Raw genomic sequence first — 18,352 nt, forward strand, 5'->3', positions numbered from 1 at the left:
GTATAGTAGGAAACAAACAACGTTTTGAACAGTAGCTGCTAGGGGGTCAATCTGATTTGCAAGGCAGTAGCAGACAAATCTTTTTCTTTTGGCAGCATACCAGGCAGGAGTCGTGGTCTGAGTGTTTCCTTAGAGAATGTTCATACATTCAGGAGGAAAATTAAGGTAACCAAACTCTAAGACTTCAGTTACCAGATTGCAAGGTAGAGACTCTTGGGGTCGGGGTGCCTGATTTCTCCATGGTTCTGCGGGAGAAGGTCCGGCCAGTTGGGGAGCCTCTCATGCAGAACCACCGAAAGCTAGATGAGAGTGGTGAACCAGTGTTGTCTGGCCCAAGTGGGAGCCACCAGGATGAGGGTGAGAGGTTTGCAGCAGTTTCTGACCTACAAAAGGAATGGGGGGAGAGGTGTAAAAGAGTAGGCAAATATCCCTGACCAGTTCATTCATAGTGCATTGCCAATGGACTGTGGGTGTGAGAATCAGGAGGCAAAGTTTGGGTATTTTGCATTTTCTGCTGTGGCGAAGAGTTCCACGCCAGGAAACCCCCAGCACTGGAAGTACCGAGTGGAGTTCCCACTCGTGGACTTTTTGCTGTATCCTGCTGAAAAGGTCAGCAAAGCGTTATCCACTCCCAAGAAGTGTTCCGCCAGCAGGTGGATCCTTTGGGGGGAGAGCCTGCGCCAGATGAACTGAGCTAGCAGAGAGTGTTGAGGTGATTGAGTGCCTCCCTAATTCTGTATGTAATACTTGGCTATGTTGTCTGTCAGGATGAGGACAACCTTGCCAGAGGGGAAGGGCTAGATGGGCAGCTACTAACTTCAATTAGTTGATGTGGAGACACCTAGTACTGGGATCCCACTGACCCTGGACATTCAGGTTTTGTAGACACATTGCCCTCCCACCCCGAACCCACTGAGAGATGCGTCCAGTGTAATGGTGTTCTATGGAACTGGGTCGAGAAAGGGTCACCCCGCAACAAGTTGTTAGTTTTCCACCACGGCAGAGAGCAATGCGTGCAGCGGCTGAACATCACTAGATCTTCCCAATGACCTTCCATCTGAGACCACTGATGCGATAATGTAGAACTTTGCGTAGGGTACTATGGCGATGCAGGAGGCATTCATGCCTAAGAGGCGCATGATGGTCCGGACCGTGAACTGTTGATTTGGCTGAAAAAGAGGGAGCAATGCATGGAAGGACTGGATTCTTTTTTTTTTAGGGGGCGGGAATCTTTCTATTGCAAATAATAACAATAGCAGTGTGATGAGGATCAATTACATAACATTGGATTCATAGTCCGCTGCTGGGTAAATCAACAGTTACATTCAGTGAAAATCTAAGGCTCTTCCTTATGCCTATAGGTCTTCTTCCACCAGTTGGAACCCCTAAGAGTGCCCCATAGGCCTTTCATGTGCAACTGGCATGCAGATCATCCCTCGATATTCAGTGCAATTCCCCCTACTCTGGTCCACTTATCAGGACAGCCTTGGCTCTTGTAGGCTGCCCTCTGAAACACCTGGATTCTTGATGGACCGGGATAGGCTTTGCAGACCTCTGCATTGAGGATGGCTCCCAAATAGGGTTCAATTTGAAGGGGATAGAGATGGGATTTTACAGCGTTGACGGTAAAGCCCAGTTTGTGAAGGAGGTCTATTGTGGCTTCAGTATGTGCATGGTACTGCTGTTGCATTGTGCTCTTTATCAGCCAATTGTCCAGGTATGGGAATACATGGATGCCCTGTCTTTGCAGGCGCGTGTTTACTACTGCAAGGCATTTGGTAAAAACTTGAGGTGCGGTGATGACCCACAAAGGGCAGCACTTTAAACTGGTAATGTTGACCACTTACTACAAACTGGAAGTAGCGCAGATGTACCAGATGAATCAGGATGTGGAAGTAGGCATCTTTGAGGTCGAGTGCAGCCATGAAGTCACCTTGCTGTAGCAGTGGAATGACATCCTGAAGAGTGACCATGTGGAAGTGTTCTGACAGAATGTACTCATTCAGGGGCCTGAGGTCCAGAATGGGCCTTAGGGACCTGACCTTTTTGTGAATGAGGAAGTAGAGGGAATAAACCCCTGAAAGAGCGCTTGGATCTCTTCCGAAGCAGGTGTTGGTCTTCTGGGGGAGGACGGGTCTGCATGATGGTATGTTGGGTGGTGTGGAGATGAGCTCCAGGCAGTAACCGTGTTGAATGAGGTCTAACACCCACTGGTCTGAGTTGATGTGTTGCTGAGCAGAGAAGAACATCTGAAGCCATCCCCTGATAGGTGCTGTGTGATCAGGGGGAAGGAGTGGCAAGTCATTGTTTGGTTCAGGTGGCTTCTTTTGGGGAGCTACCTTTCCTCCTAGCTCTGGCAATGTTTCCACGGTAGGCACCTCTGAAGTAGCCTCTTGTGGAGATTTGTTGTGCAGGTTGACGTTGGAAGGACGTGGAGGCTTTGGAGGCTTCAGAGGAGGTGGTCTTGGAGCATCTGTGATACGCTGAGCAGCGAAAGGACCCATGCGGGGTAGATGTCTGCAGGGTACACATGGCTCTCCCAGTCTCTGCGTCAGGTTGCTACACTTTCTGTCCTGAGGAAGACCCGGTCAAATAATCTTTAGGGGTCCCGACTTGCATATCTTAACCGAATTTGCATTAATTGCCTGGACTCTAGGAAATTGATTCCATCTTTTTAGTTCTCGAAAGTGTTTTCACCCTTAAACATATGTCATGCAGGACATACTCTTTTTGTTATGCGCACTGGATATTCTTACAAATATTTTTTTTAAACTTATTTTCACTTTCACTGCACAGTCATATGTAGCACTTTTCTACACTTTGGAATTGCCACCTTATTTATGTAAGTGTATGTAATGTTATGAATAATTAAACTGAATATAATTTGTTGTCATAGCAGGTTTTGATTGTGCTAATCCCTGCATAAGTAAGAATTGTTTCTAAATGATTACCATTGAAACACTGTTCTATTTTGGGGTTTTATTATCCAAGTTCCTTTGGAGTACAGGGTGCCCAGCTATTTCCTTCTAATCCCTTTCACAAGGAGCACATCCCCACACAAATCAGCACCCTTTAGTCCCAGGGACTTCCATGGTAATGAGTGCATTTTTGGACCAAATGTTTTTTGCCCTTTAGTCATTGTTAGATTGATGAGGGCCCAGCAGCTTTCCCAGCATTAACAATTTGCAAAAAACCATGACAGAACAAAACAAGAATTGCTAAGGGCAAAAGGCTGGCGGCCAACATCAGATCTTGTGGCTTTGACAATGCTTGTTTGCTTTCTGCCATTACTAAGCGGTCTATATAAAATGTTCCCCACTCAATTGAAGATGTCATTTAAGACTTCATCATCTTGGAACCATTTGTGAGACTCTTAGAATACTGATAAAGAATGTCTACTTATTGATTCATTCTCCACGACGTGCACCACTATTAGGTTCAGTTCTCTGGGTAGGGCCCAATGCCAGTTAGTTTGTGTAATGGAAAGTGTTCTCAACCTGGTGCCTCCATGTCTGGTCAGCTAATGCATGTTGGTAGTATTGTCTGTCTGAATCTGAATAGGTAATCTATTTTCCAGGGATGGGAGAAAAGCCATGAGAACCAGATGGACCATTCTGAGTTGGTGATAGTTTGAACGATACAAGGCTTCTTTGTGTGTCCACTGCCCTTTTACCACAGTGTTCTAAATGATCTCACCATCCTAACAGGGAAGAATTCATCACTTTGCTCTGTGATGGCAGTTCTTTCTGAAAGGGAACTCCCATGAGTAAGCTGTGCCTCTTGTACCACCGTGCTAGAGATTGTTTTGCTGCAGAGGTTATGATCAAATTGTCTTCCTAATTGTTCCTCTGTTTACATTATTGGTTCTCTAGGCATTGCTTCAGGGGTCTCTGGTACAACATTGCATTCAGGACTATGTATAGAAAGAATGCCATAGAGCCTAGAAGATAGGATATTTATTTTGCTGTTGGGTTTCACGGTTGTCTCCAAGATGCAGCATTTATACTAGATAGAGCTAGCAGAGTACGTACGTGAACACAGGAATAATTTGTCACCTTACTGTATGGCATCAAATGGGTCAAGTGGATATTTATGCGGGAAAATAGATTTATGAAGCATTCCGTCTCTTGAACAAGTAGATATTTTATAAAATTTCACACCCCAGAGCCTGTACCGCCCATTCCCTTCATGTGACCCAACAGAGGAAGACAAAAATACTAACTGTCCCTGCATGATCTATATAACTGCTTTGCACTCTGTACTTAAATTGTAGGTAAACAACAAAAGTTAGTGACGCATTCTGACAGGCTGACCCAATCTGATGATTCCATAGAATGCTGTTTGACATCATAGGTCCATAACGACATGAATACCTAAGTAGGTAGGAGTCAGCACAAAGATCACAACTTGTAGTAATATAAATAACAATACTTCGATTGACCGAGCTTTTACAATGCAGAAGGCCCTGACTAGAACTAACACTGTAATGAATGTACTACCTCATCATCGCTTAGCTCTTTTTCAAACATAAAAGTGTGCGATAAAATATCCTTAGAGAACCCTCAAGAAAATGTACTACCACCCAAAACAAAAGCCAAAGCTTTGATAATACCCACAAACGAATAACAGTTGAGTCATATATTCTTACCTTCATTAGCAAATGTTTCTCCTGGAATGTCAAAACCAGTCACTGCACTGAGTGATGCAAATCTCCCATTATTAATGCTGTCAGAATTAATTCTGCTCACCGGTTGATCAGTGTCAATTACCTAACAAAAATGTTTAGATTAGTTTATGTTTAAGCCAATTAAACACTAGCTATTTTTTCTAATTTAGGCAATTTTTCAGAACACCAAAATATTCACAAACAAGAATTAAGAGTAAATGTTAGTCTGCAGAGGAAAGCATTAGAATATTCTACGGTTAATCTGAAATTATCCTGACTTACCCCTCCACATTAGTTGAAGAGACACTTGTATGAAATACATTGACAATAACAAGTACAATTCTTTGATTGTCGCAATTTGCATGCGCAGTTAACCATCTTGGATTCTTTCTTTGTAAAGTCCAACAACCACCGCTCAAAAATAAATGCCCATGCGTACGACCATGGGACGGATAAGCCCCCATTTCAGGATGTTTGCGCCTAAAAATGCATGCAAGGCGCACATACAAAGGTATATGGGCTTTCTGGTAGGAATGCTGTGGTAGCCACCCAGTCCTCAGGAAAAAAATAAAAAATGAAAAGTAATAAAGCAAACACTGCGCTCTGCCATTGGAGTGTGCAACTTTCTGTGTGGATAAAGGCAAGAATACCGTGACTCACACAGGAATGAACCAATGGCTGAAGTGGGATGAGCTACTGCCCCATGTTGTGGGCTTTGGTGGGCAGAAGCAAAATATGAGTGACACTTGAACAGACTCATGGCTGAAGAATGCCGACTAAAAGCCGCAGTATGTATTTATATGTAAGTATGTTTTAGGATTAAAAAAAAGGTTTGGCTAACTCCACTTTCTGGTTGAAATACACTAAAGTTTGTGAAGAAAGTTGCTGTCTATATCCTTTTGGGCAAACATTCTATTTTGAAATAGAAGTAAAGTTACTTGTGTCCTTAATTCTTCAAATACTGTATCTACACTAAACTCTCACGCTATAGGTATCCCTGCCTTTGCGCAAAATCTGGGTAGGGGTGTTGGTTGCCTGTACCCACACACACAATTTTTCCTATATATATATTTTTTTTTTATTTTGTTTTGCTTTTGTTTTAAGAAACGTTATGTTTGAGGTCGGTTTAAACCAAAAAACCCTGTGAAATTAGGCACTATGTTACTGGTATGGAAGAAATAAAGTCACACGCCATGGAGGGCAGATCACCATAAACAAAATACCCTTTTCTTTTCCAGAAAAACAAATTAGACTAGAAGTATCCAAATAGTCCATGAACACTAATTTTTCTTCTTTTAAAGCAAAATTATTAGATGGCATCCAAGTAGTACGGAATAATGCTAACCTGAACTTTGCACTGATGCCAGTATCAACTGCGTACAGGATAATGCCCCGCCCCGTTAATGGTTGACACTAGTGTTCTTGCTTAAAACTTTGGCCTTGTATGGCAAATCTACACAAAACCTTCCAAAAACTAAATATGTCCATTTAGGCTTGATGTTTTAAAGGAAGTTGCAAAAGAACAAGTTACTTACCTTCGGTAACGATGTATCTGGTAGAGACATAGTCTAGCCGCAGATCCCTTAACTTAGAATATCCCCAGGCGTCAGACTGGTCCGGAAAACCTTGCGCAGCAGCACCTCTGCGCGCAGGGGGGCGGCGCCGTATGGGACCGCCCTGACGTCGCCCATGGACGTGACGTCAGCGGAGCCATACATGCCCCGGCGCGCCGACATCAGTTTTCGGGGGAAGACTTTTCCGCGTCAGGACGCGAAGCCACCACCAAAAACTGTGGAAATATGGGAACAGTGTGCAGAAAAAGAAAAAATAAGGTATGGTGAAAAAACATCACCATAGAAAGACGGTGCCAGGCACTGTATATTGTACACTGAGGGAGGGAAAAGAACAGAGCACCACTCTGGGAGGGACCCCCTCAATCGTTAAGTCCAAAACCTCCGCCGGAGGCAGAAGATGCAGAGCATAGGCAGGATTGAATCCTTGGCCTGTGTGTGCCTGTGCCACCAGAGGCACAAGACTCACCATTGAGCCACAGCTCCGTGGTGAACCATCACAGCAGCTGGCAGAAAGGTTGTAACCACAATATATGACAGTGAAAGGACAACCAGTCCAGAACCCAGGAATAAAGACAAAGTAACATAAAGCGTCTCCCAAAAGGAGACGTCAGATCCGATTAATGGACCTGCCGAATGCAGCATTGTCAGAGACTGCAACCGCTAGAGTGCAGGGAAGGCAAGAGACCACAAGCAGTTGAATAAGATAGAAGGGAAGAATTAGACTCACATCGGACAACCCAGGGTTGGGGTTGTAAAGGACACATGGCACAAGAGCATACCGTCCAATCACAAGAACGGGCAGAGCAGAGCCATAAAACAGAATGTAGCTCCATTAGACGGAGTGAAGAGAAGACAACACCCCACAGAGGAATTAAGGGCCATATGTATGAAAATACATTTTTGCGATTCTTAAATAGCGATGTTTTGCAATTCGCTATTTGAGAATCGCAAAACGCTATGTATGTAGGATTTGCAAATAGTTTTGCGAATCCTACATATTCCTTAATTGCGAATTGCAAATTGCGATTTGCAATTAAGGAATACCTCCCCATTCATTCCTATGGGCCTAGAGGCCCATAGGAATGAATGGGAAGACATTCTCAATTTGCGATTCAAAATTAGAGAATCGCAAATTGAGAATCCAATTTCAAGGGTGTCAAAAGGACACCCTGTTGCACCCCTCAAATGTGCATGTGTGCGCATGTGGCACACATACATGCCCTAAGGGCATGTATGTGCGCCAAATGGCACTTTGGAAAATGCAAAAAAGTGCATTTTTCAGAGAAATCGCAAATTACCACCAACTTGAAGTTGGTGGTAATCGGGGATTCCTTAAAGCCAAATTGCACTTTTTCTGTGCTTCTTACATTGCATTTAAGGAACAGCAATTTGCGATTCCTTAAATGCAATCGCAAAATAAGGAATCGTAAACTTTGCGATTCCTTATTTTGCAAGGCAGTTTTTCCTTAATACATACCACTGAGCCAAATTGTGATCACAGAATTTCTGCGTTTGCGAATTTCGGCGTTTGCGATCGCAATTTGGAATGATACATATGGCCCAAAGCCACCTAAAGGGAGGCAACGGCAAGAAGCCCAACCTGAAAAGGTTGTCGCAGGACGGGGAGGATGGGCGGGCGTTAAGGAATCTGTGGCTAGACTATGTCTCTACCAGATACATCGTTACCGAAGGTAAGTAACTTGTTCATCTGATAGAGACGTCTAGCCGCAGATTCCTTAACTTAGAATAGATACCAAAGCCATACCCCTAGAGGAGGCGGGACTGCGACTGAACCCCAATAAGGTCCAGAGAGAACCTAGATGTCAATAACATGACCAAAAGAGTGTTGTCAACAAAAGGGCGAAACACAGTGGGGACAGAAGTGACAGCGCAGCCAATCACCAGACCCCTAAGCCCTGAAGAGAGCAGGGAATCAAGGGGAGTCTAGGGCACCACAGCCCATCCAGAATAACACGAAAACTCCCACATGTAGAGGGGATAAGAGAAGGAAAACACCAAGCCAGAATGCTTGTGCCGGAATGAAAAAATGCCGAGCTTCGAAAGAAGACCAAGAGGCATGAAGGATCCACAGTATCCAAGGTGTCGACAAGAAGCCTGACCGAGCCCCAGCTAAAGAACTCGAACAGCGTAAAACACTGTTAAACCTGCTCCCGTAAAGATACGAAGGCAGCAGGATACTGACCCCCGCCCAGCACGGGCCGACATGGAAGAAAAACACACCAATTAAAGAAACTGGCGTGAAAAGATAGTTAAGCACCTCGCAGGAAGTAGAACTGAACCTTATGGCGCGAAAGAACCACAGGATGCGGCAGTCGACAAGCCAACCCAAAGGACTGGTTAAGTGGTATGGTGGAGAGAACGCGTAGCGCCCTCACAAGTACCACAGAGGAAGATTACTGCGGAGACCGTTGCCAGTCAGACACGTGGAGAGCATTGAAAGGATGCCCCTATACAGCCCGAAAGACGCGGATACGCGGCCAGGAGGAACACTAGGAAGCAAGACAGCAGGAACAGCTGAGATGCGCCCAATAGCAAGAGGGCAATGGGCCGCACAAGCCATGAGGAAGAACATGGCGCATAAACAGCCACAAGAAGATGCTGAAACCCAGCCAAACCCAGGCACTAGGGTACGTCAAGAGTACCCGCAGTTATACAGAAAGTGGAACTAGTCCAGGCTATAAGCAACGTTTGCTGTCAGTCCGGAAGAGAGAGAACAGACTCCTTGCAGGACAATTTAGAAGAAAAGACGAGCCTAACAAGGAAGTACTTAGGACCAACTCATGGGTCCTAGACGCCAGGAAGAGCGAGGTTCAAGAAGAACCGTCTCCAGGAGTCCGCCACATTTAAGAATGCTAGTGGGACGTAGAAATCCCTACGCGAAAGCAGCTGGGATGTGGAGAAAACTGTTGGGGAAAACGCCAAAAGGCCATAACAACCTACAACAGAGAGGTCCACAGCAACTCCCTACTCGGGAGAACAACCCCAAAGGGGCTGGCACCAGAAGACGGACTATAGGACAAAAGCACGATGCCAGGCCATGCGAGGTAGATACCACACAGCATGGACCTAGACCCGGAGTCAAAGCACTACCGACAACAGCGATGCACCCAGCGGGACGCAGTAAAAGGAGGTATATGAGCCCCAGAGGGATACCCATAATGAAAACTCCACAGGAGCGTACGAAGGCAAAGGCAGACACCTGCCACCAGCCATTACCCCACATAGGGCAAGGGTCAACCCCTGGCAAGAGGGCGGTCCTCTTGGCAAAACAGACAGTCAGAGGACTTGAAAACAAAAACAACCTAGCCATACGGCTATACAGACAATACAGAGGCACCAACCTGCGTCTGATAAAAACTGGTCCGTAAAGGAAGACCGCAATGAAGAAGAAAAGTCAATCAGTCAGTGGCAAGGCAGAATTACGGTAGCCCTGACAGAAGCCTGGAGATTGCCGAGTCAGCGTGGGACCCAAAAAGGTCTATTCCATTAAACGGCATGTCTTGGAGGCTCTCCCGAATATTTTCAGGGAAGCGACTGTCACGCATCCAGGCATGACGGCGCAAAGCCACCGACCGTGCAAGAGCACGGCCCATAGAGTCTGTGGTATCCAGGGAGGAGCGTATTGTAAAATGAGCCATTTCCTTGCCGTGAAGGACAAGACGGAGTAACTCAGGGCGCAATTCCTCTGGAAGGGAAGGAAGAAAGTTAGCCACAGAGTCCCGAGTGCAGAGGACGCACGTGCAAACACGCATGTAGTGTTTAAAGCGCGGATGGCCGCGCTAGAAGAAGCAAAAAGTTGTCTTCCACATGCATCCAGCCACCTGGATTCCCGGGTGGGAGGAAACAAGGGCAAAGTGGAGGAGTCCTGCAACCCAAAAGCTGCCTGAATTACCAGGCCCTGAGCGGTAGGGTGGAGGGACAGGCAAAGTGGATCCAGCGGGGCAGGACGGTGCCTACCAGCAATGGCCCGATCAACCGGTGCTCCGGAAGAGGGCCATACCCATGCGCCACGCAGGGCTTCTATTAAAGCACCCCTAAGGGGTAGCAAGGGCTCCATGGTAATGGGCTCGAGATGGAGCAGATCCATTAAGGGATCAGGGATGAGGGGTACCACAGGAGGCTGAAAGCCGAGGATAGCAGCTGCCCGGTTGATAGTCCACGCATAGGCGGCCCCTAGTTCAGTAGTCACCCTAGGAGGGGACAAGAGGCCGTCTGTACGAGACGGTTGGAGGCTTATCCTCCCAGTCACCATAAAGAGCGGGGCTGGGGAATGACCCGAAGGCCATGCCACACTAGGGACCTGCACCAGTGGCCCCCGACCAGGGGAAGCAGCAGCAGCCTCTGAAAAGGCTGTAGCGGATACCGGAGTCGCCCGACCCCGCTGAGGGGACAGAAACGAGGAATCCAGAGGGAGGTCAAACTCAGGCATGGACGCCGGTGTCGAACCGACGGACACCGGCGGCGATGGATGCGTCGACAGCGGCGTTGGCGAGCGCCGTGTCGGAGTCGCCTGGACATAGACGGCCTCCACGAGGGACGCTACCTCGTCGATGATGCGTTGCCCCAGACATGGGATCAGGCATAGAGCTGGGTGCGGGTTTGGACGTGGTCAGTTGGTCCGACGTGGTGTCCGGCTCTGAGCCCGGCGTCGCCGCTTCCGCCGTCCACGCAGGAAGCCGCTCAAAGCTACGCGTTGACTGGCGGTGTGAGCCTGGCGCCGAGCCCGGAGTCGCCGACGGCGCTCCCGCCGTCCATGCAGGAAGCCGCCCAGGGCTATGCACTGACAGGCGGAGTGTGCTAAGGCGACCAGGACAGTCTGGGCCACGGCCCAACGTCGTCGCCTCCGGAGTCGGTGCACACAACCCTGGTCGGGGAAGGATCCGTCGACGAGGGTCCGGCCTGAGTACCCTCCGCCTCTGTGGGGCCCGAAGGCGCACCAGGGAGAGAGGGGGACTCAAAGTAGGCCTGAAGAGCCCGGGAGTAGGCCTTCATTTGGGCGCGCGTCGCTCCAACTGCTGGAAAAGGAGGGTATGGAGGAGGGGGCCTCTGGGCGCCCGTAGCGGACCCCTTACGAGAGGAATGGGTGCCAGTGGCACACCTACGAGAGGTGGACCTCAGTGGACACTTGTGGCTCCACTTACCTTTTTTACGGGGCCGGTCGCATGAGCGGCCTCGGGCACGAGCTCCCTCTGGAGAGGGAGAGCGGCGACGAGAAGAAGCCGTGCAGCCAACAACTTCATACGACATTCCCGTAGGGACTTCGGCTTTATCTGTTGACAGTCGCCGCATTGTTTGGAATCGTGGGGCACACCAAGGCACCACATGCAAATAAGGTGCGGGTCAGTGCCAGACATCTGACGTGCACAGGCCTCACAGGCTTTGAACCCGGAGGGCATTGCACACTGTTCCGGTACGGCACCAACGGTGCCGAGAAGGCCCGAAACAAGGCCAGGAACTGCTGGTTTCCAGGGTCTGCGTCGTGGCGCAGAAAAGAAAACGGATGTTGGCGTGCCGGGGCGGGGCATATGTGGCTCCGCGGACGTCACGTTCATGGACGACGTCAAGGCGGAGCCGTATGGCGCCTCTCCCTGGTGCGCAGAGGTGCTGCTGCACAAGGTTTTCCAGACCAATCTGACGCCTGGGGATATTCTAAGTTAAGGAATCTGCGGCTAGACGTCTCTTATCAGATGATGCAATTTAAATTATAATTCCCACACATATTAATAAGTAAAAAGCAAAAAAAAAACATTGTCTGAGGAATTTGATCTGCTGGTCCTGGAGACTGAGGAATGACCACAGTGCTTTGAAAAAGCCACACCCTGTGGACAGAATCATTCATTCCCATCAGTTAGTGAGGGTAGGTGGGAAGTAGGGCAAGGAGGAGAGTGACTTGGCTTACTAACTTCACGCCTACAGACTAGTACACAGGCACCAATGTACATAGATTACAAGACATGCACCTGCCAACGTCACCACGGTAGACTGCTAGAAAGAATCCAGGATGAACGAGCTAGTGTCTGGAACCAGTTCATGCTTGCCAAGATCTTTTTGTATTTTTATTTTTTTGCAACCATCGAAAAGTTCTAAGGAAACTTTGGAACTTCAAAAATTTAAATAAGCTTTCTGCTTTGCCTCAATCAGATAACAGGCATGTAATGACCAGGCAGGGACCAATCAAAATGCAACCTTTGTGTACTGCACGGATGTATGATTTACACAGATGTATGATTTACAGTATACTACACTTGTTTATTAAAGTTCAGTTCTGATATCACAAAGCCCACTGCCGATGCTAGCTGAGACCGCCAAAAGAAAACTTCCTCTGAAAAACAGTATACTACCACCTAAACAGTTAAAGCTTTACATACAACTTTCTTAGCTTTACATCCTGAAATTCCACAGTTATTATCCAAATAGTGTCAATTGTTTTTGTTTGCATTGCTGTGATTCAATAAAGGGAAGTAGGAATCTATCTTATTTGTAGGCTATTTATAATTGTTTTAGAAAGTGTGGTCCTAAGCTACAAATGTTTAAAAGTGCTGAACAGCATATAGGACAAAGAAGCAAGATGCATGTAATAATGGCAGGAGGGAATCAGCTGTGTATCGGTTTTCACAATCAGGGTAAAAAGCAGTATGTGATTGACATTGTCACAATAGCACACAATATGGACCAAAAAGTGAATCATTCATTTAAATCCTATGATGGAGTACAAACACCATATGTAATTTGCGATGTTACAATAGCATGTGTTATGGATGCAAAAGGGAATCATTAACTGAAGTCCTTTGTAAGAGTAAAATGACGAACAAATGGTGAAAATCGAATAAAATAATTGAGTTCCAACTACATGAGGTTGCACAGATGACAAACCATACATTTAAATCATTAGTCTAGAGCAACACAAGTAAGAATAAATTAGGAAAAACCTCTGAAAAACAGACAGATTCATCAAACCTTACTCTAGGTTGATATCCACTGATACTCAGTGTTTGTGACAGATATTTAGGAGTGAAAAGGTGGAGGCAGTTTAAATAAATCAGGTTTTGCTGTGCACAGGGCTTCAATACCGCTCCCATTTGAGAAAGCAGAGTGGTGGGGTGATGAGGTCAGATTTTTAGTGTTGTTTAGGAGGCAGGCAACCAAACAGATCAACGCCGCTTAGTATACCTAAAGTAGCAGACCCATAATGCAGATTGAATAGGACTAATGTCTTAACAGTTATTTTGAGATCTTACCTAGAGAGTATATTATTTAAGTTTTTGATTTTTGGAAGATGGAATCTCGCAGAGATTCAGCCTAGTCATGGATGAGACAAAAGATTGTCCTTGCCAGTTTATAGCAGATCACTTAAGACTGGTGATGTAAAGATGATGATCGTGTAAACTTTTCCTAGAGCTAGTAGGCAAAAAGTAAAAAATGCTGACACGAATATCTGAACAGCTGCATAACTTCCTCATACTAAAACTGTGATGGCCACAGACAAGTTTGTATCTCTGCCAGAATGTGGTTCAGTAAACACAAAACAGAACTTTCAGAATGTGCAGTAGAGCTTGTAGAGAAAAGGCTCACATGTGAAAGCTCTGGAGATTAGATCAAATTGGAAATGCCTAAATAGAATGTTGAAATACAGAAAACTAACAATTTAAAATTGTGACGCTTACAAATTGGCACAATAAATTTTTGTCGTTCTTGACAATAAAAACCACAAAAAATCAAAACGTGGAGATCATTTTGTGGGGACTTGTTGTCAAAAGGACATACTGAGAGATCGGAATGTTTCTATTGCTTCCCTGGAAATCCTATCATCAACGGGATCATATATAAGCGAAATTTCAGTAAAATGTATTCGTGGTGAGAGAGTGTGACATCCGCCGGATAAATATAACTTCCCTCTGTCAACACTGGTGTTAGTTCGTACAGACGAGCCGTCTGGGTGTGGGAGTTTTTTTCCCTTTCTCAGATATTGAGCCCTCAAGATGAATATCTCAAGCAGTTTTTGCTTAGACATGGACTTACAAGTAGAGGGGTCTTTAAAAAGACGGCTTAAACCAATGGCAGATAATTCCGACTCCACATACTGTAGCCACTTAACCCTACTGTAATTATCTGACTTTAGAATGAGTGTCATCATGTTTTGCGTGAGGGGGACTGTCACCCTGCGCCAGATAGAGTGCCACAGTGGGAGTGGTGCCATTTTAATTGTGTCAATGATGTATGGTAAAGCCAATTCCATATGTAAAACATAGTTTGAGTATGACTGCGGAACGGAAGTAAAGGACTTTAAAAATTGTTCTCTATGGACTGCAGAGTATCACAGGGAGCCATCCCCCATATCGCTGCACCATATACTGCTGCCGCCTTAGTTTTGGCATGTTAAATTTTTTCCTTTGGGATCAGAGGTTTGACTCCTTTTAGAGAATGTTTTCACTGCCATAAGGTTTCTCTGCATGCCCAATGCTCTTCCCTCTAATAGTTTAGACCATGATTGATTTCTATCAAAAAGGACTCCTAAATAGGGGAACAAGTCCACCACCTCAATCTTGGCGGAGTCCAAAAAAAAGGAAGAAGGTCTGTCATGTTTCTCCCCCCCGCAAGGATAATAAAAGATTTGCTCTGGTTGACCTTTAAATCTAATGATTCCATGAAAGTTGCATAGGCAGATATAAGATATTGGATCCCCCTCCCAGTTCTCGCCATCAATACGGCGGAGTCCGCATATGCTAGCATTGGTAACTGCTGATGGTTAGCAAGCACGGGGATGTCCAAGGCTGCGCCCTCGAGATGTTTTCCCACACCATTAGTGTAGATGGAAAATAAAAATGGTGCCAGGACGCAGCCTTGTCTTACCCCTCTCAAGATCTTAAATGAGTGGGTACACTCCCCGTTCCTCCCATAGCTGACTGAGGAGGAGGCGTCAGAATACAACTGCCTGATGAAGTCCACCAATGCCTGATCTATTCTCATCTCCTCCATTATCTGCCAGAGTCTAGGGTGGGGGACACAGTCGAAAGCTGCGGATAAATCCATGAAGGCAAGATAGATCTTCCCACCCTTAGCCCTGACATATCTATCCATGATTAATGACAGATTCAGGCATTGGTCTATTGTTCCTTTTCCCTCTTGGAATCCATATTGGGACTCCATTAAGATGTTTTTACTTCTCGCCCATGCCTCTAGTCTAGTTAAAAGTAGGCGGCCCATAATTTTGGCCGTTGTATCGATCAGCGAGATCGGTCTGTTATTTTTGGGATTATTTTTGTCTCCCTTTTTATTGAATGGGGACAAGAATACTTTTTTTCCAGGATTTAGGGAGGCCCACTATGGCGATTTTGTTAAAAACTGTTAAATAGGGAACCCATATATCCATGTTCTCAAAGAAGAAACCCATTGGAACACCATCGGGCCCTGGGGCTTTCTCACTTCTGCATGCCTCAATCCCGTTCCTGACTTCATTATAATTGAATGAAAGATAAATCTCAGGGGTAAAGGTTACTGATGGTGATACGTAATCAGTTGGGGAAAAAATGCCTTTGAAATGAGCCACCCAATCCTCCTCCCACACATTAACATCAAGGACTGGGTCATTTGGAGTTTTAAAATGTGGGCCATTTATTATTCCCCTGAACTCCTTTGAGTTGCCTGAGGCCGAGGCCTGCTCTAAATTTGGCCAGATTTCTATTTTAAGTTCCTTTTCCCTATTTTTCCTCACCGCTTTATATTCCCTTCTAAGTATAGACATTTCTGACATATTTCTAGGCTTGACCCTTAAAGCTTTAATAAGCGCTTTCTTTTTCTGGGAACAAGTAGAGTCAAACCAGCCCTTCCCCCTTTTCAGCTTGTTAGTGCTGTTCTTGACAAGTGATGTCATTATACATTCTAAAAAGTCTACAAAGGAAGATACCACATACTGGGGGTCGTTGTCAGGATCTAAACAAATTCTAATGGTGGTAAGGGCACTCCTGATCATTTTAAGTATGACCTTCTTTTTATCAATTTTTGGCCACTTCAGTTGGTATTCATTTCGTCTTGCTAATATTGGTTGGCCATTTATCTGAGGGTTTGTCGCCAACTTCTGGGTAAATTTAATTTCACACATTAAAATCGTATGATCACTAAAAATATTGAATTCAGTAGTTACTTTCCTACATCTAATATTTAACGGATTTGAAACCAGTATAAAGTCAATTGTTGATTCCTGGTGAGCCCTACTAAACGTTGGCAATAGGGTATCATTTCTAGAGGCTAAGTTGTTGACCATAACCATATTTCTTATTGACATAAAGGTATTGAGAGAGTTTCCATAAGTATTATGCGAAAAGTGATGGACAGGATTGCCCCTCATATCCCCCACACCACAAACCCTCTCTAGATTGTGTTTGCACAGATGTAGATTAAAGTCTCCCAACCATAGAATATTAAGGGACGCCTTTTTAAAAAAAATATAAAGTTGCCTTGTCAATGGCACAGTTCACTTCATCCAAGATTTTAAAGCTATTTATGCCAAAATAATTATTATAAAAACGTATTAAAAGCCATCGATCTCGATTCGTAAACTCATCTTTACTTTTACTGATAGTGTATTTGAAATTAAGGTGATTACTTCCCCCTTTGCTCTTCCCGATGGGGACGGAGTGGCTCTTGTTTGGAAAGAGCGATAACCGTTTACAAAGATATCTTCTGTGACCCAGGTCTCTTAAGTGCAGGTGATGTCATTGTCTTGCCACAGACTGAGCCATTGGGCGTCCCAAAGTTTGTTTACAAGACCTGCGACATTCCAGGATGCTATTCTTATTACCTCGGACAGCCTACTTATAGTGTTACTAGGGGTTATAGTCACTTCTCCATTAATTTCATTTGTGAGACTTGTTATGGGCGGTACCACCTGCCCCATCTCTCTGCTCTCTGGAATTCAATCGCACTGATCTAACCCTGAAAGGGGGGCAAATTAGTGTCAAAGTGCAAGTGCTCCCTGTATAAAGTATAATGGTAATTTGTTGTCCATGAGTGGTATGTTTGCCTTACTAGTAAAGTCCCTAGTAAAGTGCACTATGTGTGCCAGGGCTGGTAATACAATACAAATGCTATTAGTGGGCCTGAAGCACTATTTGTGCCACCCACACAAGTAGCTTTAACAAGCATTTACAATGCAATAGGTATCGCAATGACATTATTTTGAGCTATTAGCATTGTAAATGTCATTGGTTTTGTTTTCCCTTTGTGAAGCATTAATCAAATGGTGTAATGCAAAATGGCAACAGCTCACTTTGTTGTAATTGCGAAATCTATTGCGTTGCATTTGTAATAGCGAGTTTTGCATTGTAAATGGTACTGGCTTTTATTAATGATTTTTTTATCACATTAATCTAATGCATTAAAATGTTAATACCCACTCATTTAGGAATAAGGACTCTGATTGGATTTGACATATACCCATGTATTGTTATAATGATTGCAGTTACAGGTGTGAGATCACAATCACTGCAGATATAGGTGTGATATTACTATTACTGCATATATAGGTGTGATATCAGTATTCCTGCAGATATAGGTGTGTGATCATTATTTGTTTAGATAGGTGTGAGATTACAATCACTGCAGATACAGGTGTGAGATCACTTAGTTGAAAGTCGCAGAAGTTGCCACCTTAACCTTGGCATGCTATTTAGCCCCGACACCCCTCTTTTAAACTTGTGATCTAACATAATCTCTCCGCGCAGAGCTAGAATCCTATGTTAGAGTCATACCACACAAATACAATGCCACTGTAATGCCATAGTAACAAGGACTTCTTGATTTAAATGCAAGACGAAGTGTACTCTGCGCCCAGTCGGAAATGCCTTCTGAATAACTCAACCACAATTCTTTTGCTGGGATAAATCCTAGATTTGTAACACTTCTGTACTGCATTTTGGTTGGGGTGAATACAAGTGAAAATGGGCAGTCGTTGAAAGATGGACGTTCTGTTTGCTATGTTGTGGGCGTCTGATTAGTAGCATGTTCAGAAAGGAGCCAAGACCACGGGAATTATGCAATTCTACCACCGCAGCGTTAACTGTATATATAAGTAGGTATTTACTGCAGTAGCCGC

At 45.1% G+C, this 18,352-nt stretch overlaps 1 protein-coding gene across 1 annotated transcript in view; it reads right to left on the reverse strand.

Annotated features, from left to right (window-relative positions):
* BRD7 (bromodomain containing 7) overlaps positions 1 to 18,352 on the reverse strand; it is a 257,053-nt gene that overhangs the window by 15,023 nt on the left and 223,678 nt on the right. The window contains exon 13 of the mRNA XM_085640013.1: positions 4,649 to 4,769. Within this exon, the coding sequence (XP_085496139.1) occupies positions 4,649 to 4,769 (121 nt within the window). The remainder of the gene's footprint in view (positions 1 to 4,648; positions 4,770 to 18,352) is intronic.

The sequence above is a fragment of the Triturus cristatus genome, chromosome 12 (assembly GCF_964204655.1).
Source record: "Triturus cristatus chromosome 12, aTriCri1.1, whole genome shotgun sequence".
NCBI classification, from domain to species: Eukaryota; Metazoa; Chordata; class Amphibia; order Caudata; family Salamandridae; genus Triturus; species Triturus cristatus.